At 38.5% G+C, this 20,000-nt stretch overlaps 2 protein-coding genes across 20 annotated transcripts in view; one reads left to right on the plus strand and one right to left on the minus strand.

Annotated features, from left to right (window-relative positions):
* LOC108264148 (uncharacterized) overlaps nucleotides 1–20,000 on the minus strand; it is a 332,110-nt gene that overhangs the window by 149,095 nt on the left and 163,015 nt on the right. The gene's annotated exons all lie outside the window — the stretch shown is intronic.
* Nucleotides 1–20,000, plus strand: part of LOC124627784 (uncharacterized) — a 199,979-nt gene that overhangs the window by 81,004 nt on the left and 98,975 nt on the right. For all 6 annotated transcript variants that reach the window (XM_053678246.1, XM_053678241.1, XM_053678243.1 and 3 more), the window contains exons 79-89: nucleotides 1–100; nucleotides 403–573; nucleotides 842–1,015; nucleotides 1,580–1,753; nucleotides 2,397–2,570; nucleotides 2,739–2,912; nucleotides 3,093–3,266; nucleotides 3,945–4,109; nucleotides 4,199–4,372; nucleotides 5,649–5,825; nucleotides 6,310–6,480. The exon at nucleotides 1–100 is cut by the window's left edge and continues 71 nt beyond it. In XM_053678246.1, coding sequence (XP_053534221.1) covers nucleotides 1–100; nucleotides 403–573; nucleotides 842–1,015; nucleotides 1,580–1,753; nucleotides 2,397–2,570; nucleotides 2,739–2,912; nucleotides 3,093–3,266; nucleotides 3,945–4,109; nucleotides 4,199–4,372; nucleotides 5,649–5,825; nucleotides 6,310–6,480 — 1,828 coding nt within the window. The remainder of the gene's footprint in view (nucleotides 101–402; nucleotides 574–841; nucleotides 1,016–1,579; nucleotides 1,754–2,396; nucleotides 2,571–2,738; nucleotides 2,913–3,092; nucleotides 3,267–3,944; nucleotides 4,110–4,198; nucleotides 4,373–5,648; nucleotides 5,826–6,309; nucleotides 6,481–20,000) is intronic.

A 20,000-nucleotide genomic window follows, 5' to 3' on the forward strand; every position in this document is an offset into this window, starting at 1 on the left:
CACATCTGAAAGAGCTGGACCTCAGAGGGAACTACAGTGTGTCAAGATGGAATATTTTTAGTTATGTTCTAGGGAATTCAAACTCTAAACTGATTGTGAGGTGAGTTTTTTATTTGTACAATGTAATTTTTTACAATAATGGAAATATTTTGTACTTTGATATAAATGAATAAAATTCAGCTGCTGACATTTTTTCCAGACCACCTGAAATTTTTTGCTATGAAAGTGTGTGAAATTTACATACATAAGACAGATCTTAAATCTCAACAGAGAACAAATAAACCAGCTGCCATTATGTCTGTTCTGGTTCACATAATTTAACAGCAGGATTGTATGGGGGAAAAGTCCATACTCAAAGCGCTGATATCAGTATCGTAATGAAATGTGTGTTTTTCTCTCTAGAATCTTGAGTCCTGAAGCAGAGAAAGCCTGTGATTTTTTGACTGAAGTTCTGGGTACAAACCCCTTACTGCAGAGAGAACTGGATCTGAGTGGGAAAATATCCGGAGACTCAGAGGTGAAGCAGCTCTCTGTTCTACTGAAGGATCGGCAGTGTAGAACTGAGAAACTCAGGTATGTGGTCTGACTTCCTCACCTGGTACTTTTGTTTGTGTTCACATTAAATCTTTAAAGATATTAGTGTAGTGTATACACTGTTTAGCCCAATCAGTACTGCTGCAGAATCTACTGTGGTTCTGAGAGTGTGGGTGAACAGTCCACTCTACACGTTCTCACCACTCCATTAGAACTCGATTATTTCTTCTACATTGGTATTATTTTGGACGGTTGATCCTGTGGGTTGTTTAGAGATGTTTATCTCAGCGGTGTTCTCTGTGTGCAGGCTGAGTAAGAGCGGTATTACAGAGAGAGGCTGTACTGATCTGATATCAGCTCTTACTGCAAACCCTTCACACCTGACAGAGCTGGACCTGAGTGAGAACACACTGGGAAATCCAGGAGTGGAGAAGATCTCTACTCTACTAAAGAGTTCATCCTGCAAACTCCAGAAGCTTGTGTACGTCATTTAATAGTATACATTACTAGATCACTGACGTTTATTACTTCACTATAAGTATATCTGTAGCATGTAGGAATAGATTAGTCAGGAACTCATTCAGGGGTGTGTTTCCCAATAACACTGAATCGTATTCAGTAATGAACAGAATAACACAGGACAATACACGTGAGCCTGTTTGTAGAATGTTTCTTAAAAGCCTTCATTATCAGATATTTAGGCCGAATTTGCAATCTTCCAAACAAGATTTCTTAGAGGATAACAACATTAAAAACCTTTTATAACAAAACCAACAACACTATATTGTACTTGAGGAAAATATGAAGGTATTCTAGATATTGTGTGTTTATTTATCATGCATCAGAGAGTGAACACAATAATGAAAGCCTGAACCCTGGGCACACCACTGCTGACCGTCACTGAGATGGACAACGGGTTTATATTCAATCACACAGCATTAGGACAGAAATAAAAATATATCTTTTTATTTGAGTGATCGAAATGTGGATTAATTGGTAAAGTCAAGTTAAAGACACAGTTAAGTGTGATTAATTGTGCTTTCAGGCTCAGTGAGTGTAATCTGACAGAGAAAGGATGTTCAGCTCTGCTCACAGCTCTCAGATCAGAATCCTCCACCCTGAGGGAGCTGAATCTGAGTAAGAACAGGATTCAGGATTCAGGAGTGAAGCTGCTCTCTGCAGAACTGAAGAATAAAGACTGTAAACTGGAGACTGTGAGGTAACGTCTAATACACACTTCATCCGTTATCCAGATGCTGTGATAGAGCCGTGATATTCAGTATATTTTATGTCAAAGCATTGTGGTGTCTCTGGATTTCAAACAGTGTCATGGACAGTTTAGAAATGATCTTATTATCCACATGCTAATCAGATAATCAAGATAATCTGTAAAATAATATAAAAAATGCCTCTAAACACAGGCGGGAAAAAAGAGATAAGAATATAGATGATGGAGGACAGTCCTGCATCTGTTTTCATATAATCATTCCTGCGCAGTCTGAAACATTTATGGAAGGAGTCTCCAGTGTCAGTAACTTTAAGTTTTTAGACACTGTAAAGTCTTCACAACAACAACAACAGTATAAGCATTTTTTTTATATGCAGTGTATATGAAATGTGGATTAATTGGTAAAGTCGTAATTTGGCCAGTGGACTAATTAATGTGCCTGGATCATTAATTAACTGCCTGAATAACATCTGTTCAGGAAAATGGATCGGTGAGTTTTTATTATGTACTTCATTAGTTATGAAGGGTTTCTGGAAATTAAATGAAAGAGCATTCTCATGAACAAGTTAACAAAGCATTATGAACATTTCCCAAAACCCACCCGAGAATGATGAACTTTATTCTCCTTCTCCAGACTTTCAGACTGTAATATAACAGAGAAAGGATACACTGCTCTGACTAAAGCTCTGAAGTCAAACCGCTCATCACACCTGATGAACCTGGACCTCAGAGGGAACGACCCTGGAGCATCAGGAATGAAGGAGATTAGGAGTTTGATGAATGATACAGAATGTAAACTGACACTGAGGTGAGCGCTTTCCCCCAGTACATGTAAAATGCAGCCTTAATTCTGAGTAATTAGTAAAGTTTTACTGTTTAGTTTTCCACCATGGACCAAACAATTACTGAAAAGTACCACTGCATTGGTGTAAATATAATTAGTGTTAGCATTTCTCTGTTCTTTCTCTCTCTACAGGTTGCTGAAAAGTCCTGATGCACAGAAAGCTTATGATCATCTGAGTGAAGTTCTGGGTATAAACCCGATACTGCAGACGGATCTGGATCTGAGTGGGAAAATAGAAGGAGACTCAGGAGTAGAGCAACTCTCTGCTTTACTGAAGGATCCACACTGCAGACCTGAAAAACTTCAGTAAGGAATTGAATGATATATAAATCTGTGCTGAATGGTTTGTCTTTAGGTTATCAATCATTCATCTAGTGTCCATGTCTTTTTCAGTAGTGATGAGTAGTTTGAGGAGAAAAGACCTCCCTCTGCTACAGAACTGCTAAAGAAAAACCCACAGTTAAGTGTGATTAATTGTGCTTTCAGGCTCAGTGAGTGTAATCTGACAGAGAAAGGATGTTCAGCTCTGCTCACAGCTCTCAGATCAGAATCCTCCACCCTGAGGGAGCTGAATCTGAGTAAGAACAGGATTCAGGATTCAGGAGTGAAGCTGCTCTCTGCAGTACTGAAGAATAAAGACTGTAAACTGGAGACTGTGAGGTAACGTCTAATACACACTTCATCCGTTATCCAGACGCTGTGATAGAGCCGTGATATTCAGTATATGTTATGTCAAAGCATTGTGGTGTCTCTGGATTTCAAACAGTGTCATGGACAGTTTAGAAATGATCTTATTATCCACATGCTAATCCGATAATCACGATATTCTGTAAAATGATATAAAAAATGCCTCTAAACACAGGCGGGAAAAAGAGATAAGAATGTAGATGATGGAGGACAGTCCTGCATCTGTTTTCATATAATCATTCCTGCGCAGTCTGAAACATTTATGGAAGGAGTCTCCAGTGTCAGTAACTTTAAGTTTTTAGACACTGTAAAGTCTTCACAACAACAACAACAATATAAGCATTTTTTATAAGCAGTGTATATTAAGTTTTATTAAAGCAGGTTGGATTTGAGGGGACGTGTCAGACAGAATGGAGAAATATATCATTTGGAAAATACTTCACTGGTTTATGACTTTATCATGTCTGTTTCCTAGTTGAGAAAATTTCAGTTATTACTAATTGACACGTGTTTGCAGAGAGGACAAAACCAGTAAAATTAGTTCAGTTCTACAATAAAAGTTCCCACTTTTTTTTACTCGCATTTATTTTTGAGAAGTCTTACAGAGCTTTCCTTCATAAAAAATAAGACAACTGTTTGTATTTTGTGTAGACTTTCAGACTGCAGTATAACAGAGGAAGGATACAGCGCTCTGGCTGAAGCTCTGAGACTGAACTCCTCATCATGCCTGAAAGAGCTGGATCTCAGAGGGAACGACCCTGGAGCATCAGGAGTGAAACTACTCACTGATTACAAAGCTAACAAACTGACACTGAGGTGATTATTCTATAAGCACACATCATCATATTATACATACTTAAATTATAAGTACTGTTAAAATAACCTTTGCCTTCAAACCTCTACAGGTTGTTGAAAAGTGCTGATGCAGAGGAAGCCTACACGTGTCTTAATAAAATTGTAGGTAAAAACCCCTTACTGCACACGGAGCTGGATCTGAGCAACAAAAAACCAAAAGACGTCAAAGTGAAGCATCTCTCGGCTCTGCTGCAGGATCCACATTACAGACTGCAGAAACTCACGTAAGGAACAAATATAAACATATAGATCTGTATTTTCACTCAAGTGATGTTTTTATAGTCAGAAACAACGGTAACTGTGCTGATTGTAACTGTGCTGAATGTAACTGTGCTGAATGTAACTGTTCTGAATGTAACTGTTCTGAATGTAACTGTTCTGATTGTGCTGACTGTGCTAACTGTGCCTGTGCTGATCTGAAAGCCACCGACACAGTGAAATGCACTCACCATACAACCTGCCGAGTCTCTGCTTCTTCGAGGAAACGCTATTTTAAATATACCATTTCTTCAAGTTTTGAAGATATTCACTAATTATGTCACATGACATATGCATTAGACTCAGCACTAGTACACAGATGTAAAAAGCTATAAACATCTGTCTAACATGTAATCAGCACTAATACTTAACATACGGTGAAAACTTAGTTTAAAAACTACAGCTACAATTCACCCAACTCCTAATTACATACAACTGACTGAATTATTTGATACATTTTACACATTTTACATATATTTGATATTATTTGTTCATAACAAAATAATAAAAAGTCAGCTGTACCCACTTAGTATGAATCAGATGAATTTAATAGACTATTTCATTTATCCTGAGCCCTTTTTAACAGAATTTTGCTTTCATCAATCTTCCCCAAGTTATCAGAATGAAAACAAAAGCATTATTGATTCAGGGGAGAAAAAATAACTTACAACATAATGTTCCTGAGCTGCTGTGAGTCGTAATCCTGCACAGTCCTGTAATAATACCTTACAGTAATTCACATTCAGAACTGGTGAGTTACAACTGGCAGGAGATTTTGAACAGAAACGTTATACACCACCTCACATACAGTAGGTCCAATGTCATCGCGTATGAAAGTGTACGGCCAAATATCTGCCCTCAAAATTGGTGGTCAAACACTAGCACAGAAATGACATCCTGTTTAGTTTGAAGAATGTGGTTTGGGACACGCATGGAGTTTAAATATAATATTTTGTTTCTCGAAAGTCATTAAGGAGTAGGGGTTTCTTCTTTTACTGGGGGTTCAATTTATTGGTCCATCAAACAACTGATTAAAAAACTAACAGCCCTGATACGAAGTCTCTTTGTCCCAGTTGTCCAGACCACTGATTTATCCACCCCTGGACAGGAAGTGGAACACTGTATGGTGAGAGACTAACCTGACCTCCTTCTCTCTCTCTCTCTCTCTCCTTCTCTCTCTCTCTCTCTCTCTCTCTCTCTCTCTCTCTCTCTCTCTCTCTCTCTCTCTCTCTCTCTCTCCAGGTTGTATAAAGAAGGCAGTATAACAGAAGATGACTGGTCACATCTGACTTCTGCTCTGGTTTTAAATCCTTCACACCTGAGAGAGTTGGATCTGAACAGGAATAAAGCAGGAGAGTCTGGAGTGAGAAATCTGTGTGACTTCCTGAAGAATCCTAAATGTAACCTGCAGAAACTAAAGTGAGTAATTAACCTGTACATTTTAAATAATCCACATTTATTATAACACTAATAATCTTTTAGGAGTTTAACATTCTTAAGTCATTTATAATTCATTTAGAAAGTCTTTCTGAATATGTGTTAATATATTTAAATGATTATAAATATTATTATAAAACTACAGTGTATTAGGTATATACAGTTCAGAAAGTATTACATTATACATGTATATTTCATTTTTTAATAAGGCACTAATTATCGTTTCTTTCCTCCCTCTGTAGTCTATTGAACAGTGTAAATGTTGTATATTGTTAAACCCCTAATGGTTATAATTATTATTTTAGTTATCACCCAGCCCTATGAGTCTGGTAAAAACCAGAAGAAAGAATATAAGATAGAAGAACAGAAACCAGAGATTTAGAAATGTGTTAGTGTTCTTACTTCAGTCATTTCTATATCCTTTCTTTCTCTAATGTTGGAATAAACACTGTTTCCTTTTCTGCAGATTATGGAGGAGTGTAAATGAGAAATCCTGCACTGATTTGGCTTCAGCTCTCTGTACAAATCCATCACACATCAGAGAGCTGAATCTGAGTGGGAGTGAACTAGGAGACTCAGGAGTGGAGAAGCTCTGTGATCTACTGAAGAAACACGAGTGTAAACTGGAGACACTGATGTGAGTAACTCAGTGATGAAACACTGAATTGAGATCACAATCTTTAGTTATGTTTCCTGATGCTAACTAACAAAACCGACAAGATCTTCATCTCTATATTACTTTAACAGCTGTGTTTGTGTTTACATTCACTATGAGTTCATTAATCTACACCATTACCTCCCTCTCTGCAGGTTAAAGAAGTGCCGTATAAAAGATAGAGGCTGTGCTTCTCTGACTGCAGCTCTGAGGTCCAACTCCTCACATCTGAAAGAGCTGGATCTGAGAGAGAATCAACTAAAAGATTCAGACACAAAGCAGCTCTCTGAGATACTGAAGAGTTCAGGAGGAAAGCTGATGTAAGTAAACACACACAGTACTGAATGTGTATTTTCTGTAGAAGAATGTCATGTGAGAGTAATGTAATTAGACAAATCAACCGCATGTAACAATAACAATCTTACTGTCAGAAGCACAGAGGATAAACTTTCATAATTCAGAATCCGAACTAAACCAAAACAACAACTCATCACTGCATGCTAATAACTAGCTCTGATTTAATAGAAGTGCACTTTGATCTGATCTGTTACTGTTCGACACAGAAATACCACTGCAGTTTTCTTTTCATTTTAGCTGGACTAACAGGATACACCAGTCCATCATGCTCTTAACTAACTCACTCTCATTCAGAAATGATCAATTTGTTTATTCCTGTTTATTCTACTTTTACACCATATTCACTGTTGTGTTTATGAGCGTGAGATTTTTCACGCCACCCAGACAGACTATCACTCTGGGCTCAGTGTTTGGGTTTGCCCCACAGGGTGATTGAAACTATCCAGAGCGCAAGAGAGTCTTGCAGTGCTGGGAAGTACAGGGTTGTTGGGTAGTGCAGGTGTGTGGGGAGGAAAGGTGTGTGCGTAGTGAAGGTGTATGGGGAGGAAAGGTGTGTGGGTAGTGCAGGTGTGTGGGGAGGAAAGGTGTGTGGGTAGTGCAGGTGTGTGGGGAGGAAAGGTGTGTGGGTAGTGGAGGTGTGTGGGTAGTGCAGGTGTGTGGGGAGGAAAGGTGTGTGGGTAGTGGAGGTGTATCATTGTTTTGGATTGCACTGCACTCCTCCTCCTCATGTGGATGTTTTGTATTCAGGAAGCTTAATAAACACAGAACATGTTGCTAAGTGATGCTCGTGTAAACGGTTATTTATATTAATAGTCAACTATTTATTCAAATATATAATTTATTCTATTTATTCATGCTCAGGGCCGGCACTACCTATAGACAGAGTAGGCAATTGCCTAGGGCAGAGGTTCTCAACCTTTTTTAAGTAAAGCCCCCCCCCCCCCCCCCCCCCCCCCGCCTCCCCTATCATGTGGCATGCCCCCCCCCCCCCCCCCCCCATTGGAGGAGACCAGGTATAATGATTATCTATTCTGTATAAAATCTATCTATACACAGTATCTCACAAAACTGAGTGCACCCCTCACATTTGTGTAAATATTCGATGATATCTTTTCATGTGACAACACTGAAGAAACGACACTGCTACAATGTAAAGTAGTGAGTGTACAGCTTGTGTAACAGTGTAAATTCGCTGTCCCCTCAAAATAACTCAACACACAGCCATTAATGTCTAAACCACTGGCAACAAAAGTGAGTACACCCCTAAGTGAAAATGTACAAATAGTGTTTGAACGTGAGAAAAAAGTTAAATAAAATCCTTCAGTAGTCAATTTTTTTATTATAAAGTCTATGGCAGCCACAATTATCATGCCTAGTGACCACAGCCTATGAGAGAGAAATTCTGCTATCTAAAAATGTATTGACTTGTCATGTAACGCAAATCAGTTGTGGGAGCACGGGGATGCTGGAGATTTCTGTGTGTGTGGGGGGGGGGGGGGGGGGGGGGGATACTGCGAGTATTGCCTGATTGGCCCGGCCAATTTCAAATGCGTTCCGCGGTCTATGGGATACGGGTTGTATATTATTGCCACTGTACTTCCAGTAGCATAGACCCACAGACTAGCCTATAAATTTGTGCACTGGTAGGATATAGGGCAGTTCAACAGAACACGGATTCTGGGCTGCATATGTTTTCTAGTTGAGAATACTTTGCATTACGTCATCGCCCCCTTTTGGTATTGCAAACGCCCCTTCTTCGGTACACCGCTGGTGCCGGGCCTGCTCTGGCAGATTCACTCTAATTCACACCTGTGATCACCTATCCATCAGTCCAACAATGACTCCTGTTGATGTCACTGCATATAATGAGGTCTAAATGCTGGGAAATCCAGTTCACAGATGATGAAAACACTTGAATGAGCAAGTGGTAAGTCTTGAACAAAAGAGAAACACATCCAGTTGTCCAGAACAGCTCCACTAGACATTCTAAAATGCTCAAATTTAATTCACTGAACATTCTCCACTGAACATTCTCCACAAATGCAGGTAATTCTTTACAAAAATGGTTTATAACACACATTTCAAACACGTCGCTATGCTCGCACTGCCATATATATGATCATATATTTATACAAGGCTCCAGGCTCCCTGTGAAAGAGAACACACACATCAATAAATGTGCATATATCAGTGTGCGGGTATACATACAGTTGTTCCTAATAAAATAGATGGTGAGTTACCACCATAAATACACTCTATTTACTTTAATAATGATGTAATGATGTGATTTATTTTAAATATTTTAATAAAGTAATAATTACAAGGGAAAACAGATATAGCTCCTGAGTAAGAGAATGTACAGTATATATATAAAGGTTACAGTGTTGAAACATTTCTATTTTCTGTTTTGATCTTACAGATATGATCAGAGTACATGGTGGAGTTTTGGTTCTGCTGTCACAAGTTTATGGTCTGGAAGTTCTGGTCAACAGTCATCTTTAGAACCGTCGTCTACACTGCAGCATGACCAAACAGAAGGAAATATGGAACACACAGAACAGGGAGGAAGCAGTGTGGACAGTGTCTACAGCCAGCCAAACCAGGGCAGAAGTGGGAAACAAAACAAAAGTATTCACAGGGGAAAGTAACAGCAGTAGTCCACAGAAGCAACAAAACCAAGGCTACACAAGCTCTCACACCTCTAAACCTCAAAACAAACTAATATATAAATATATAATATAAATAAGATCAAACCTGAACAAAAAGAAAGTGGGAATCATAGCTGTACAGATAAAGAATTCCTCCAGGAGTTAAACATGTAGTACAAGTGTATTGAACAGTGCATCAGAGCATTTTGCCATATTGGAGATAATATGATAAGCTCTGCTCACAGGACACCGAGCAGCTTGAATAATCCTTATACACTAAAGAAAAGTATGTATAAGTGTGTGTAGTGTGTACATGAGCTCAGAAAAAAAAAATAGCGAAAGACAGCGCGTCAGCTCTTTTTAAGTATCAAAGCTTGGTTAAACAGGACTTGTTTAACAATACCCAAATAAACTGTTAACTTGTTGAAGGTTTAAACAAGACAACAGTTGTCACGGCGTCTGAAACTTTTTTGTGATCTCCATCATGCCTTAGCCAGCAATGAATTTACCTCAGCCTGTTAACACGACCCACATTAAATGACTAATTCAGATAACTTTCCTGATGTGCGTTTGAATTAACTAGTTGTTCTACCCATCATTACCAGTGGGGTGAAACTGGTAAATTTGTGTTGGGTAGCAGGCTAACAAACCAGCTACTGTCAACAAATATCTATTATGCAGCTTGTCAGTAGTTAGAATACAGAGCCGAAATCACACGACTAATGTTAAGTAATGTTTGGATGTTACAGGGACTGATGAGCTGATGAGAAAGCGTAGTCACAAGGCAGGCAGTGGTCAGGTGAACAGACGGTACTAGGCTTGGGCGGATAATCGTAGTCAACAAACTGCAAAATATCAAAAATGGTTTTGCGAATACGAAAACTAAAGCTTGGTTCTCGACAGAGACGAGGCTAATGAGCGTTTACTTCACAAGCTAGTAAAGATTTAACCGTCACTTAAATACTGTGTGTGTGTTTAGGTGTGTGTGTGTGCACGTGTGTGATTCGGTGCAGGTGTCGTGATCAGAACTCAGGAGAAGGTGCGCGTGCATGTGTATGGGAAGTGTAATCCTCGTCAGCCATGTTTGTAGTTTACGTTGCATTCTGGGAACTGTAGTTGCTCGTTCGCTGCGCTGTGACTATGAACATGTAGCTGATGTAAAATTCCTGATGTAAAATAGCCAATACTTCCTTGTTTAAAATGTCTTGGTTTACTGTGCTGTATGTCAGAATTATTCAAGTATTTAAAACATCATACGTTCAATTGCAAACCTGTGCATCTTTTACAGTAAACATACAGTAAGGAGAGACGAGTGTACATTACAGTCATGATACATTAAACTCGAATAGCAAGTTATTGATTTCAAGAGGTTTTCTTGACCTCTGTCCTGTAATACTCAGTAAGCATTTCAGGGGATAAGTTACTTTTCCAATGTGACTTGGTTCTTCTCGATAATATTAATGTTAGCATTAGCATAGTTTCATCATTTTAGCTTACCTTCTGTAAGCCACGTCGGTACAGTATTGGCTACCAGTTAGCAGTTAGCTAGTTGCTTTTTTCACCGTCATACATGGGAGATGATGGAGAGATTTACCATGGTGCTCAAGCAACTGTTTCATAAAAGTTGTAGTGCTGAAAAAAGACACAGTTTTGTTATGTTATTTACCTTGTTATAGTAAGCCCTACAAACTGTGCAAAAATCCTCCGGTACAGAAGAGTATAAATCAACCCAGGGAAACGTTTCCATGAGGGAATAAGGCTTCAAACTCCTTAAGCCCCATTCTCCCATTTCACCAACATTTTGCTGCACACCTCTCTCTACAGGTGTCTGGACTGGACATCCAACTGTATTATTTTATTTTTTGCATTGCCAGAAGTTAAACATTCTAGTGAATCGAATCGGCATCAATTATATTGTTCAATTAATAGTTCTGGTCCCTGCCGAAACATGTATTTGTCCAATTGGGAGATTGGGAAGAGATTTTCATTTTGCTGTCCTGATGTAGTGTTTTCCTTGCCCTGGGCATTCGGACAGTCATTAATGTTGAACCCTGAAGTCTATGGAGGACTCGTACTTCCTGTGAGTCTGTACTGCTGGACCAGGGGCTTCAATACCATGCACTCTGTATCCTATTTACAGCTCTAATAAGTATGTGTACATGTGTTATTAATATGTATATGTACTCGATATGGAGGTTTATTTATGTAATCAGATGAAGGAGTGAACAATATGTGTTTAATAAAATAAATAGTGACGGCTGGATCGTGAGAATGTAATGTAACCCCAGCAATATGCTGATTTAATGACTGATCTGTTTTTAATAGCGGCTATTTGGTAAGTTTCAGAAGCATTACTTGCTTTTCTCATATTAAAATAGAATTTTGTACTGAAATAAATTTGTATTGAACTGAAACAGATTGTAATGTTGTACCTGAATAAAGTAGTAAATATCCAGATTAGGGGGAAAATACATGAACATAAGGGTTTAGTCAGTTATCTTAACTAGCTTAAATACAGTAGCATTAACATTTATTCATCTAGCAGCTCCAGGCTAACTTTACTGTACTCAATATACTCATACTGACATCAAGTACCTTATTACACACATTATGTAGTGATTTAACTCTGTGTATTAGTCATTCTAACAGATTATACCTTTTATTTACTTCATTTATACTTACAGCTGAGGGGAAAACTCCACACTTCACTGTCACAATACATTCAAAATGAATTAAAATACTATAAACTCTTAGTTCTTTTCACAGCTGTGGTAAAAAGCTCTCTGTGTGTGTGTGTGTGTGTTTAACCTTAAGAGTTAAACCTGGAATTAAACCTGGGTAGAAACAGGATTAATAAATTGATTCTTAACATCTTTAAATGTTAACTACAGCGTGAGGACCAACAGAGTGTTTCAGGAGGAGCTACTTTCCACAAGAATTTAGGGCTCTGAATCTCTCTCTCTCTCTCACACACACACACACACACACACACACACACACTCACACACTCACACACTCACACTCAATCAGGACATTAACATTTTTTTCAAGCTGTGCAGGAGAAAACCATAAACTAACCCTAAACCATAGCATGAACATTAGACATGTAAACAGTAGAGCTCTGAAACAACACATTAGTGTGATGTTTAAAAAAAAAAAAAAAAAAAAAAACTTTAATTGCCAAGAAATGCAAACACTGAAGGATCAGAATGAAATTCATGTACGCTATGTATAATATCCTCTAAACTATTTTTCTCATCAGCTATCAGGTCTACCAGAGTGGCGGCACCAATAATGACCTAAAGAATTTCTTAATTAAGTCTTTGATGCATTGGTACTATTTCACATTTTGTTAACAGTTAAAATAATGACATGGAGACAGTGACAGAGGAGATAGCTTGTATGCTTCACTAATTTGGTTTTGTATTTTAATTAGACAAATGCCACTTGAACTTAGTGAAGAATATGTATTCACAACCCAAGCTGAAGGTTCTTTATCATATAAGCATTGTTTCTAACCAAGCATGGGGACATTTGACCTTGCTGTGACCTTTTCTCTGTTTGGATCGATTCTAAAATCTAATCAGTTTATCTGCAGGTCACAATGATCATTTCATATAAATTCTACAAACATTCAACCACTCATTCTTCAGATATCATGCTAACGAGAATTTTGGTGGGAATCACGGACAACACAAAAACATAATGCCTCTCAAACTTAAAGCAGGAGGCCAAAAAAAGCCCCAGATCATGACTTCCTGAAACAATTTACTTAATGTTCAAATCCAAATGGTAATCTTGTCTACAGGGTGCACTACATAGTGTGTAACCGTTAAATAGTACAACTAGTGCACTTCCGTAGGGAGAACGGAGACATTCGGGATAGACATTTCACACTGAGGTGCCAAGACATGTTTTGAATATGACTTGGAGTAATCTTCTCAGCTATGAGTTCCATCCCAGTTTATGGACTGACAAAAATTTAAATGGCAGCTCACGCTCACAGCATCAGAAGTGAACAAAGGAACTGTTATTACTTTTAAATGAGTTATACTGTATATACACGTAACATTAACATACAGACATTCACTTGTTAAATCTATAACTAACTCTACAGATCACTGTTTAGAGGAAAATATACATCTCAGTGTGTTCATCACTCCTTTTTCTGTTTTTACTGTATAGAAAGCATGATGTTACAATTCTGTTATGATTCTATTATACACTATTATCATTCTGACACGCTAGCGGACAACAAACAAAGACATTTTAAACAAATCCATACTGAATATATCTGAACAGTGCTCTGTTTACATTTATGTTTATTTTTACAGGTATTTTCAATCAGTTTGATGTTCAATAGAAAACCTATGGCTGTGCTTTATAATGTAAATAGCTGTGAAAATATTTTAAGCGTGGGTGAGTCCATGGACTTTGATTTTATTCCAATCTAATGAACTGACGTTGAATCATGTTGGATGTATGAAAGCAAACTGTGTTAATGTAAACTCATTTCATTTACATGTGTGGCAAAGTGATTTGGTGAGCGTGCATTGTGGCGAGTTCACGCCGGAGATCGCGTTCAGTGATCGCAACGTTTAGCCGGTGGCTGAATGATATGTATGTGTATGCACGGGAGGAGATTAGGCACCATCCCAGTGAGGAACGGGGAGATCCTGATAAGATTATTGCAATTTTACGTGAGTTGTATGGTTGCTCTCAATCATATGTAGCACTCCATGAAGACTTTTTCTCCAGGAGGCAGCAGGATGGGGAATCTCTGTTAGAGTTTTCCCTGGCCTTGATGATTCTCCTGGAGAGGGTTAAACAGCAATCACCTAATGCTATCCCTAATGCGGAAATTGTGTTGCATGATCAATTTGTCGAGTATGTAGCCGATAGCGCTCTCCGCCGGGAGCTGAAGCAACTAGTTCGCCGCCAGCCCGCTTCTACTTATTGACAGTATGTGGTGAGGGGGTTAGGTGTGAACGGGAGGGAATGCCAGGGGGTGCGAGGGGCCGGAGTCAGTTAGTGGCAGTGGCTTATGGCATCCAGTATGGTGTGCAAGGGTATTCTCAGACGGAGTTAAGGGAGCTTGCCCCATCCGCTCCATGGTTGATGCCATCGCCACCACCCTACAGCTGGCCCTCACTCACCTGGACAAAAAGAACACCTACGTTCAAATGCTGTTCATAGACTTCAGTTCAGCCTTCAACACAATTATTCCTCAGCACCTGATTGGAAACCTGAACCTACTGGGCCTGAACACCTCCATCTGCAACTTGATCCTGGACTTCCTGACCGGTAGACCTCAGTCTGTGCGGATTACAGGATGCACCTGAGCTCAGTTTTGAGTGTCATGGCAAAGGCTGTGAATATTATGTGTGGTCATTTATTTAATGAGGAAAAGGATCCAATATTACATATCTGTGAGTGGCAAAGTATGAGAACCTTTGTTTTCAGTATGTGGTGTGACCCCCTTGTGCAGTAATAACTGCAGATAAGCGTTTGGGGTAACTGTCGATCAGTCCTGCACATCGGCTTGGGGGAGTTTTATCCCGTTCCTCAGTACAGAACAGCTTCAACTCTGGGCTGTTGGTGAGTTTCCTCACATGAACTGCTCGCTTCAGGTTCTTCCACAACATCTCTACTGGATTAAGGTCAGGACTTTGACTTGGCCATTCCAAAACATTAACTTTAACCATTCTTTGGTAGAACAACTTGCGTGCTTAGGTTTGTTGTCTTGCTGCATGACCCACATGGACAGATGTCCTGACATTTTCCTTTAGGCTGGTATCATTCAGAATTCATTGTTCCATCAATGATGACAAGACATCCTGGCTCAAATGCAGAAAAACAGGCCCAAACCATGATACTACCACCACCATGTTTCACAGATGGGATAAGGTTAGAATGCATATGCTGGAATGCAGTATTTTCCTTTCTCCAAACATAATGATTATTATTTAAACCAAAAAGAGTAACAGTGATGTTGAATTTCCTCCATTTGTACATAATCTGTCTGACTGTGGATTGGTGGAGTCAAAACTCAATATAGATGGTTTTGTGACCTTTTCCATAATGATCAACAATAACGACTCTTTTTCTGAGGTCCTCAGAAATCTCCTTTGTTCATGCCATGAAACACTTCCACAAACATGTGTTGTGAAGATCAGACTCTGATAGATCCCTGATCTTTAAATAAAACAGGACGCTCACTCACTCACACCTGATCATCATCCCATTGATTGAAAACACCTGACTCTAATTTCACCTTCAAATGAACTGCTAATCCTAGAGGTTCACATACTTTTGCCACTCACAGATATGTAATATTGGATCATTTTCCTCAATAAATAAATGAACAAGTTTAATATTTTTGCCTCATTTGTTTAATTGACTTTCTTTATCTACTTTAGGACTTGTGTGAAAATCTGATGATGTTTTAGGTCATATTTATGCAGAAATATAGAAAATGCTTCATAAGGGTTCCCAAACTTTCAAGCACCACTGTTTACACACAACGGCTAGTAACAGGTGAATTCCTGCATGCAAAAAGTGAGCGTGTTTTTGTGCATTGTGAAGGACACATTGAATTATTTATTCAACCTATTAGTTAAAACACTGAGTCATTCAGAATAAAACGTCTTCTCATCCTAAAATGAGTATACCTCCATATTTACTAAAAGACTTCAGAACAGACTTTCCCTCTCAGAACAGATCTACCATTTTCTAAATTCATTTTGTCGACTACATAACCTGCAGAATTAATTTTTCATTTACAGGAAATAAGTTGTCCTGCAGGATAAATTACACTCTTGGGAGCTTTTATTTTGGCAGGATGTGTGCAGGATTTCCCCCTTGTGCAGCGAGTGTACTGGAAATTCCGACATGTTTCTATTGTACTGTAGGCTCCATGCTAAACCCTATAGGAACATCCTGTAGAAAAAATGTAATCCTGCAGGATTCCTGTAGGGTTTCTTTTCGTAAGGGCATAAATACTGTGAATTGTTGTTGGTTTTGTTACTTATTTATTTAAAATGATCATTTTGCATAAAAGTTAAGTTGCTGTGGTTGTGTAGGAGATCGCAGATGCTCGTTTTCCATTTTCAGCGGTGTTTCAAGGAAGGTTTCAAGGAAGAGTGGCTGGTTTACGTGAATTTATTCTGATTTTTTTTTTTTAAACAAGGGGGAGGTGTGATGAGTGAAGTGGTTTCAAATTCGCAGAAGGTGATAGAGCAACATGTGTAAATTATTATTATTGATAACTGACACAATTAGCTACAACTTTAACTTTTTCCCCTCAGAGTAGCCTACAGTTGGATCAGGGTTGGACATAACACACTGGCATCAATACAGTTAATACAAACACACGACTCTGATGACTTACTTCAGTCCTGTATTGTAAGTGTTTTCTTCAACACAGAGCTGAAATACTTTATCAGAGTCCTGTTACATTAATACATAAATATGTTACATTATCAGGCCAATAATGCAACATATAGGAAATCTTCCATATAAACCATTTTCACTAATTTAGTAAAATGTTTCACGTGTTCATTTAAACATTCATGGTATTGGTACAAGTGTATTTTTTTAACATAGGAATGAAATAGAATTATTAATAAGTTTATTAATTTGATTAGTGCGATGTACAATACTTTAATTTTGAAATGTCATACATTTTCTGTCAATACTGTCAATAAGGAAGATCAGTGTTTGTGTGATTTACTTCAAACAACATAGAGGTTTTGTGGTATTCTTTATAGAGTGTATATTTTTACTCATTTTCTTAAAGTGAATATAACATGCCGAGTTTTACTTATCAGTTACTGATTCCCACCAGCTTTTGATTAAATAAAAAAAAAATTCCAGGTTGCTGTTTGGTGGTTAGGTTTTCTTTCTCTGTTTTTAGAAGTTTAACTCACTTAAACTGCCATGTAATTTAAGCTCATATTCCACTAAAGCATATGCTGTTGGAGAGAGAAAGTAAATGTCAGTATTTAAATGATACTTTACAGACGTTTAAAGGAATTTACAGCCAAATAAAAATCACTTTTATATACCAGAAAGAGAATTTCATATTCTTCTGTTCTTTTCTCATCAGGATCAAGCTAAGTTCATGCTATAAAAACATTTGACTTTTTGATATATTGTTGGAGGAGTGTGAGAAACTCAGAATCTCTGAAATGAGTCTACAGGAGGAGCAGCACAAGACACAAAGGTAAGCATTAATAATGCAAACATATGATAAAATATTTCTGTATCCAGAATCTTTGTGCATTACAGAGGTTCAATCTCTCAGTCTCGTGATGTTAGGGCGAGCGCTTTTCCTGTTGCACCACACAGGAGCCCATGTTACTGTTTTTAAACTAAACATTGCTCCTCTTTCTCCAGACTTTCAGACTGTAATATTAAACAGGAAGGATACGCTGCTCTGGCTGAAGCTCTGAAATCATCACACCTGATAGAGCTGGATCTCAGAGGGAACGACCCTGGAGACTCAGGAATGAAGCAGCTCAGGAATTTAATAAATGATCCAAAATGTAAAATGAAGACACTGAGGTGAGTTTTTTCCCAGAATTTGTAAAATCCAGCCTTAAATTCTGAGTAATTTCTGTTGATTAGTAACACTGGTCAGACTGCTTCAGTTTCTCTGTTTACACCACTGTATAGCTGATCAGTACATATCTCTGAAGAACAAACACTTTGTCACGTGTACATTACATACAGTACAATTCTTTTCTACTAATCCTCCACTGCCCCAAGTGCACTACACACGTACACGCTTACATGGACTTTTAATATTTTTTAATTACTTCATTTTATTCCAATATTAATTCCAATTATAAACCGAAGTAAGATATTTTAAGCAAGAAAAGTGCTGAAGTAAGTGTACTAATGTTTAGGAGTAGTGTTAGACTATTTCCACCATTGTAGACTGGACATTTACTAAATAAAAGTACCACTGCATTGGTGTAAATATAATTAGTGTTAGCATTTCTCTGTTCTTTCTCTCTCTACAGGTTGCTGAAAAGTCCTGATGCACAGAAAGCTTATGATCATCTGAGTGAAGTTCTGGGTATAAACCCGATACTGCAGACGGATCTGGATCTGAGTGGGAAAATAGAAGGAGACTCAGGAGTAGAGCAACTCTCTGCTTTACTGAAGGATCTACTGAAGGATCCACACTGCAGACCTGAAAAACTTCAGTAAGGAGTTTATTTCTTTATTAATTTAGAAACTTTAATTACACATGTAAAGGTTGAATGGTTTGTTTTCAGTATCTTTTCAGTAGTAATGAGTAGTTTGAGGAGAACAGGCTGCATGTAGAGAACTGATTTCAGAAGTAACTAACCAAAACACTTCTGCTTAAAACTTTAAATACACACCAAACACTGACATATTACATACAAATGGGATATGTTCTACCCATAATTCCATAGTTAAGTGTGATTAATTGTGCTTTCAGACTCAGTGAGTGTAATCTGACAGAGAAAGGATGTTCAGCTCTGCTCACAGCTCTCAGATCAGAATCCTCCACCCTGAGGGAGCTGAATCTGAGTAAGAACAGGATTCAGGATTCAGGAGTGAAGCTGCTCTCTGCAGAACTGAAGAATAAAGACTGTAAACTGGAGACTGTGAGGTGACGTCTAATTACTACACAAACATCTAATACACTGACAGTATTGAACTCTGACTGTACACTGAGATCAACGTTCCAGAATGTTGTGGTTTTTATCTTAGTCACCATAATTGGTGTTTAATAGAGAGAACGACACGAGCACACAGAGCAGTATCAGAGCAGACTGAATAATTATCATATAAGAGAGAGAGAGAGAGACCACAGAGTACTGAGACACACACTTCCTTTGCCAGGTCGATACCTTTCTAGCGAGTCATGGTTCAGTTCTCCCTCACGCTGTCTATTAAATATACTGTTTAATTATCAAAACTCATCAGGAGTTCATTATTAACAGCACATGGCAGCAACCAGCTTAAAGAGAGTGAAAGAAAATGTTCTCTGATTGATTAATAATAAATACTGATAAAGTAGGATTCTCATTTCAGGATCAGTACTGGTGTAGACGAGTACCACCAAATATGTACTAGTACTCAGTCTGAAAAAACTGCATCAATCTATCCCTAATACTGACCCGAACTGAGTCACTGAGTCTAGTGAGGTCAGGCACTGATGTTGGGCGAGGAGGCCTGGGGTGCAGTTGGGGTTCCAGGTCATCCCAAAGGTGTTCAGTGGGGTTGAGGTCAGGGCTCTGTGCAGGACACTCGAGTTCTTCTACCTTCCTCCATCCTTAACACACCATGTGTTCATGGAGCTCGCTTTGTGCACAGGGGCAGTGTCATGCTGGAACAAGTTTGAGCCTCTTAGTTCCAGTGAAGGGAAACTGTAAAGCTACAGCGTTCTGGATCTGGTTCTGGATCTGGTTCTGCTGTTTAAAACTTGCATAAGAGCTTGTGACTTTACATGTAGAATCC

Source organism: Ictalurus punctatus, chromosome 4 (assembly GCF_001660625.3).
Source record: "Ictalurus punctatus breed USDA103 chromosome 4, Coco_2.0, whole genome shotgun sequence".
NCBI classification, from domain to species: domain Eukaryota; kingdom Metazoa; phylum Chordata; class Actinopteri; order Siluriformes; family Ictaluridae; genus Ictalurus; species Ictalurus punctatus.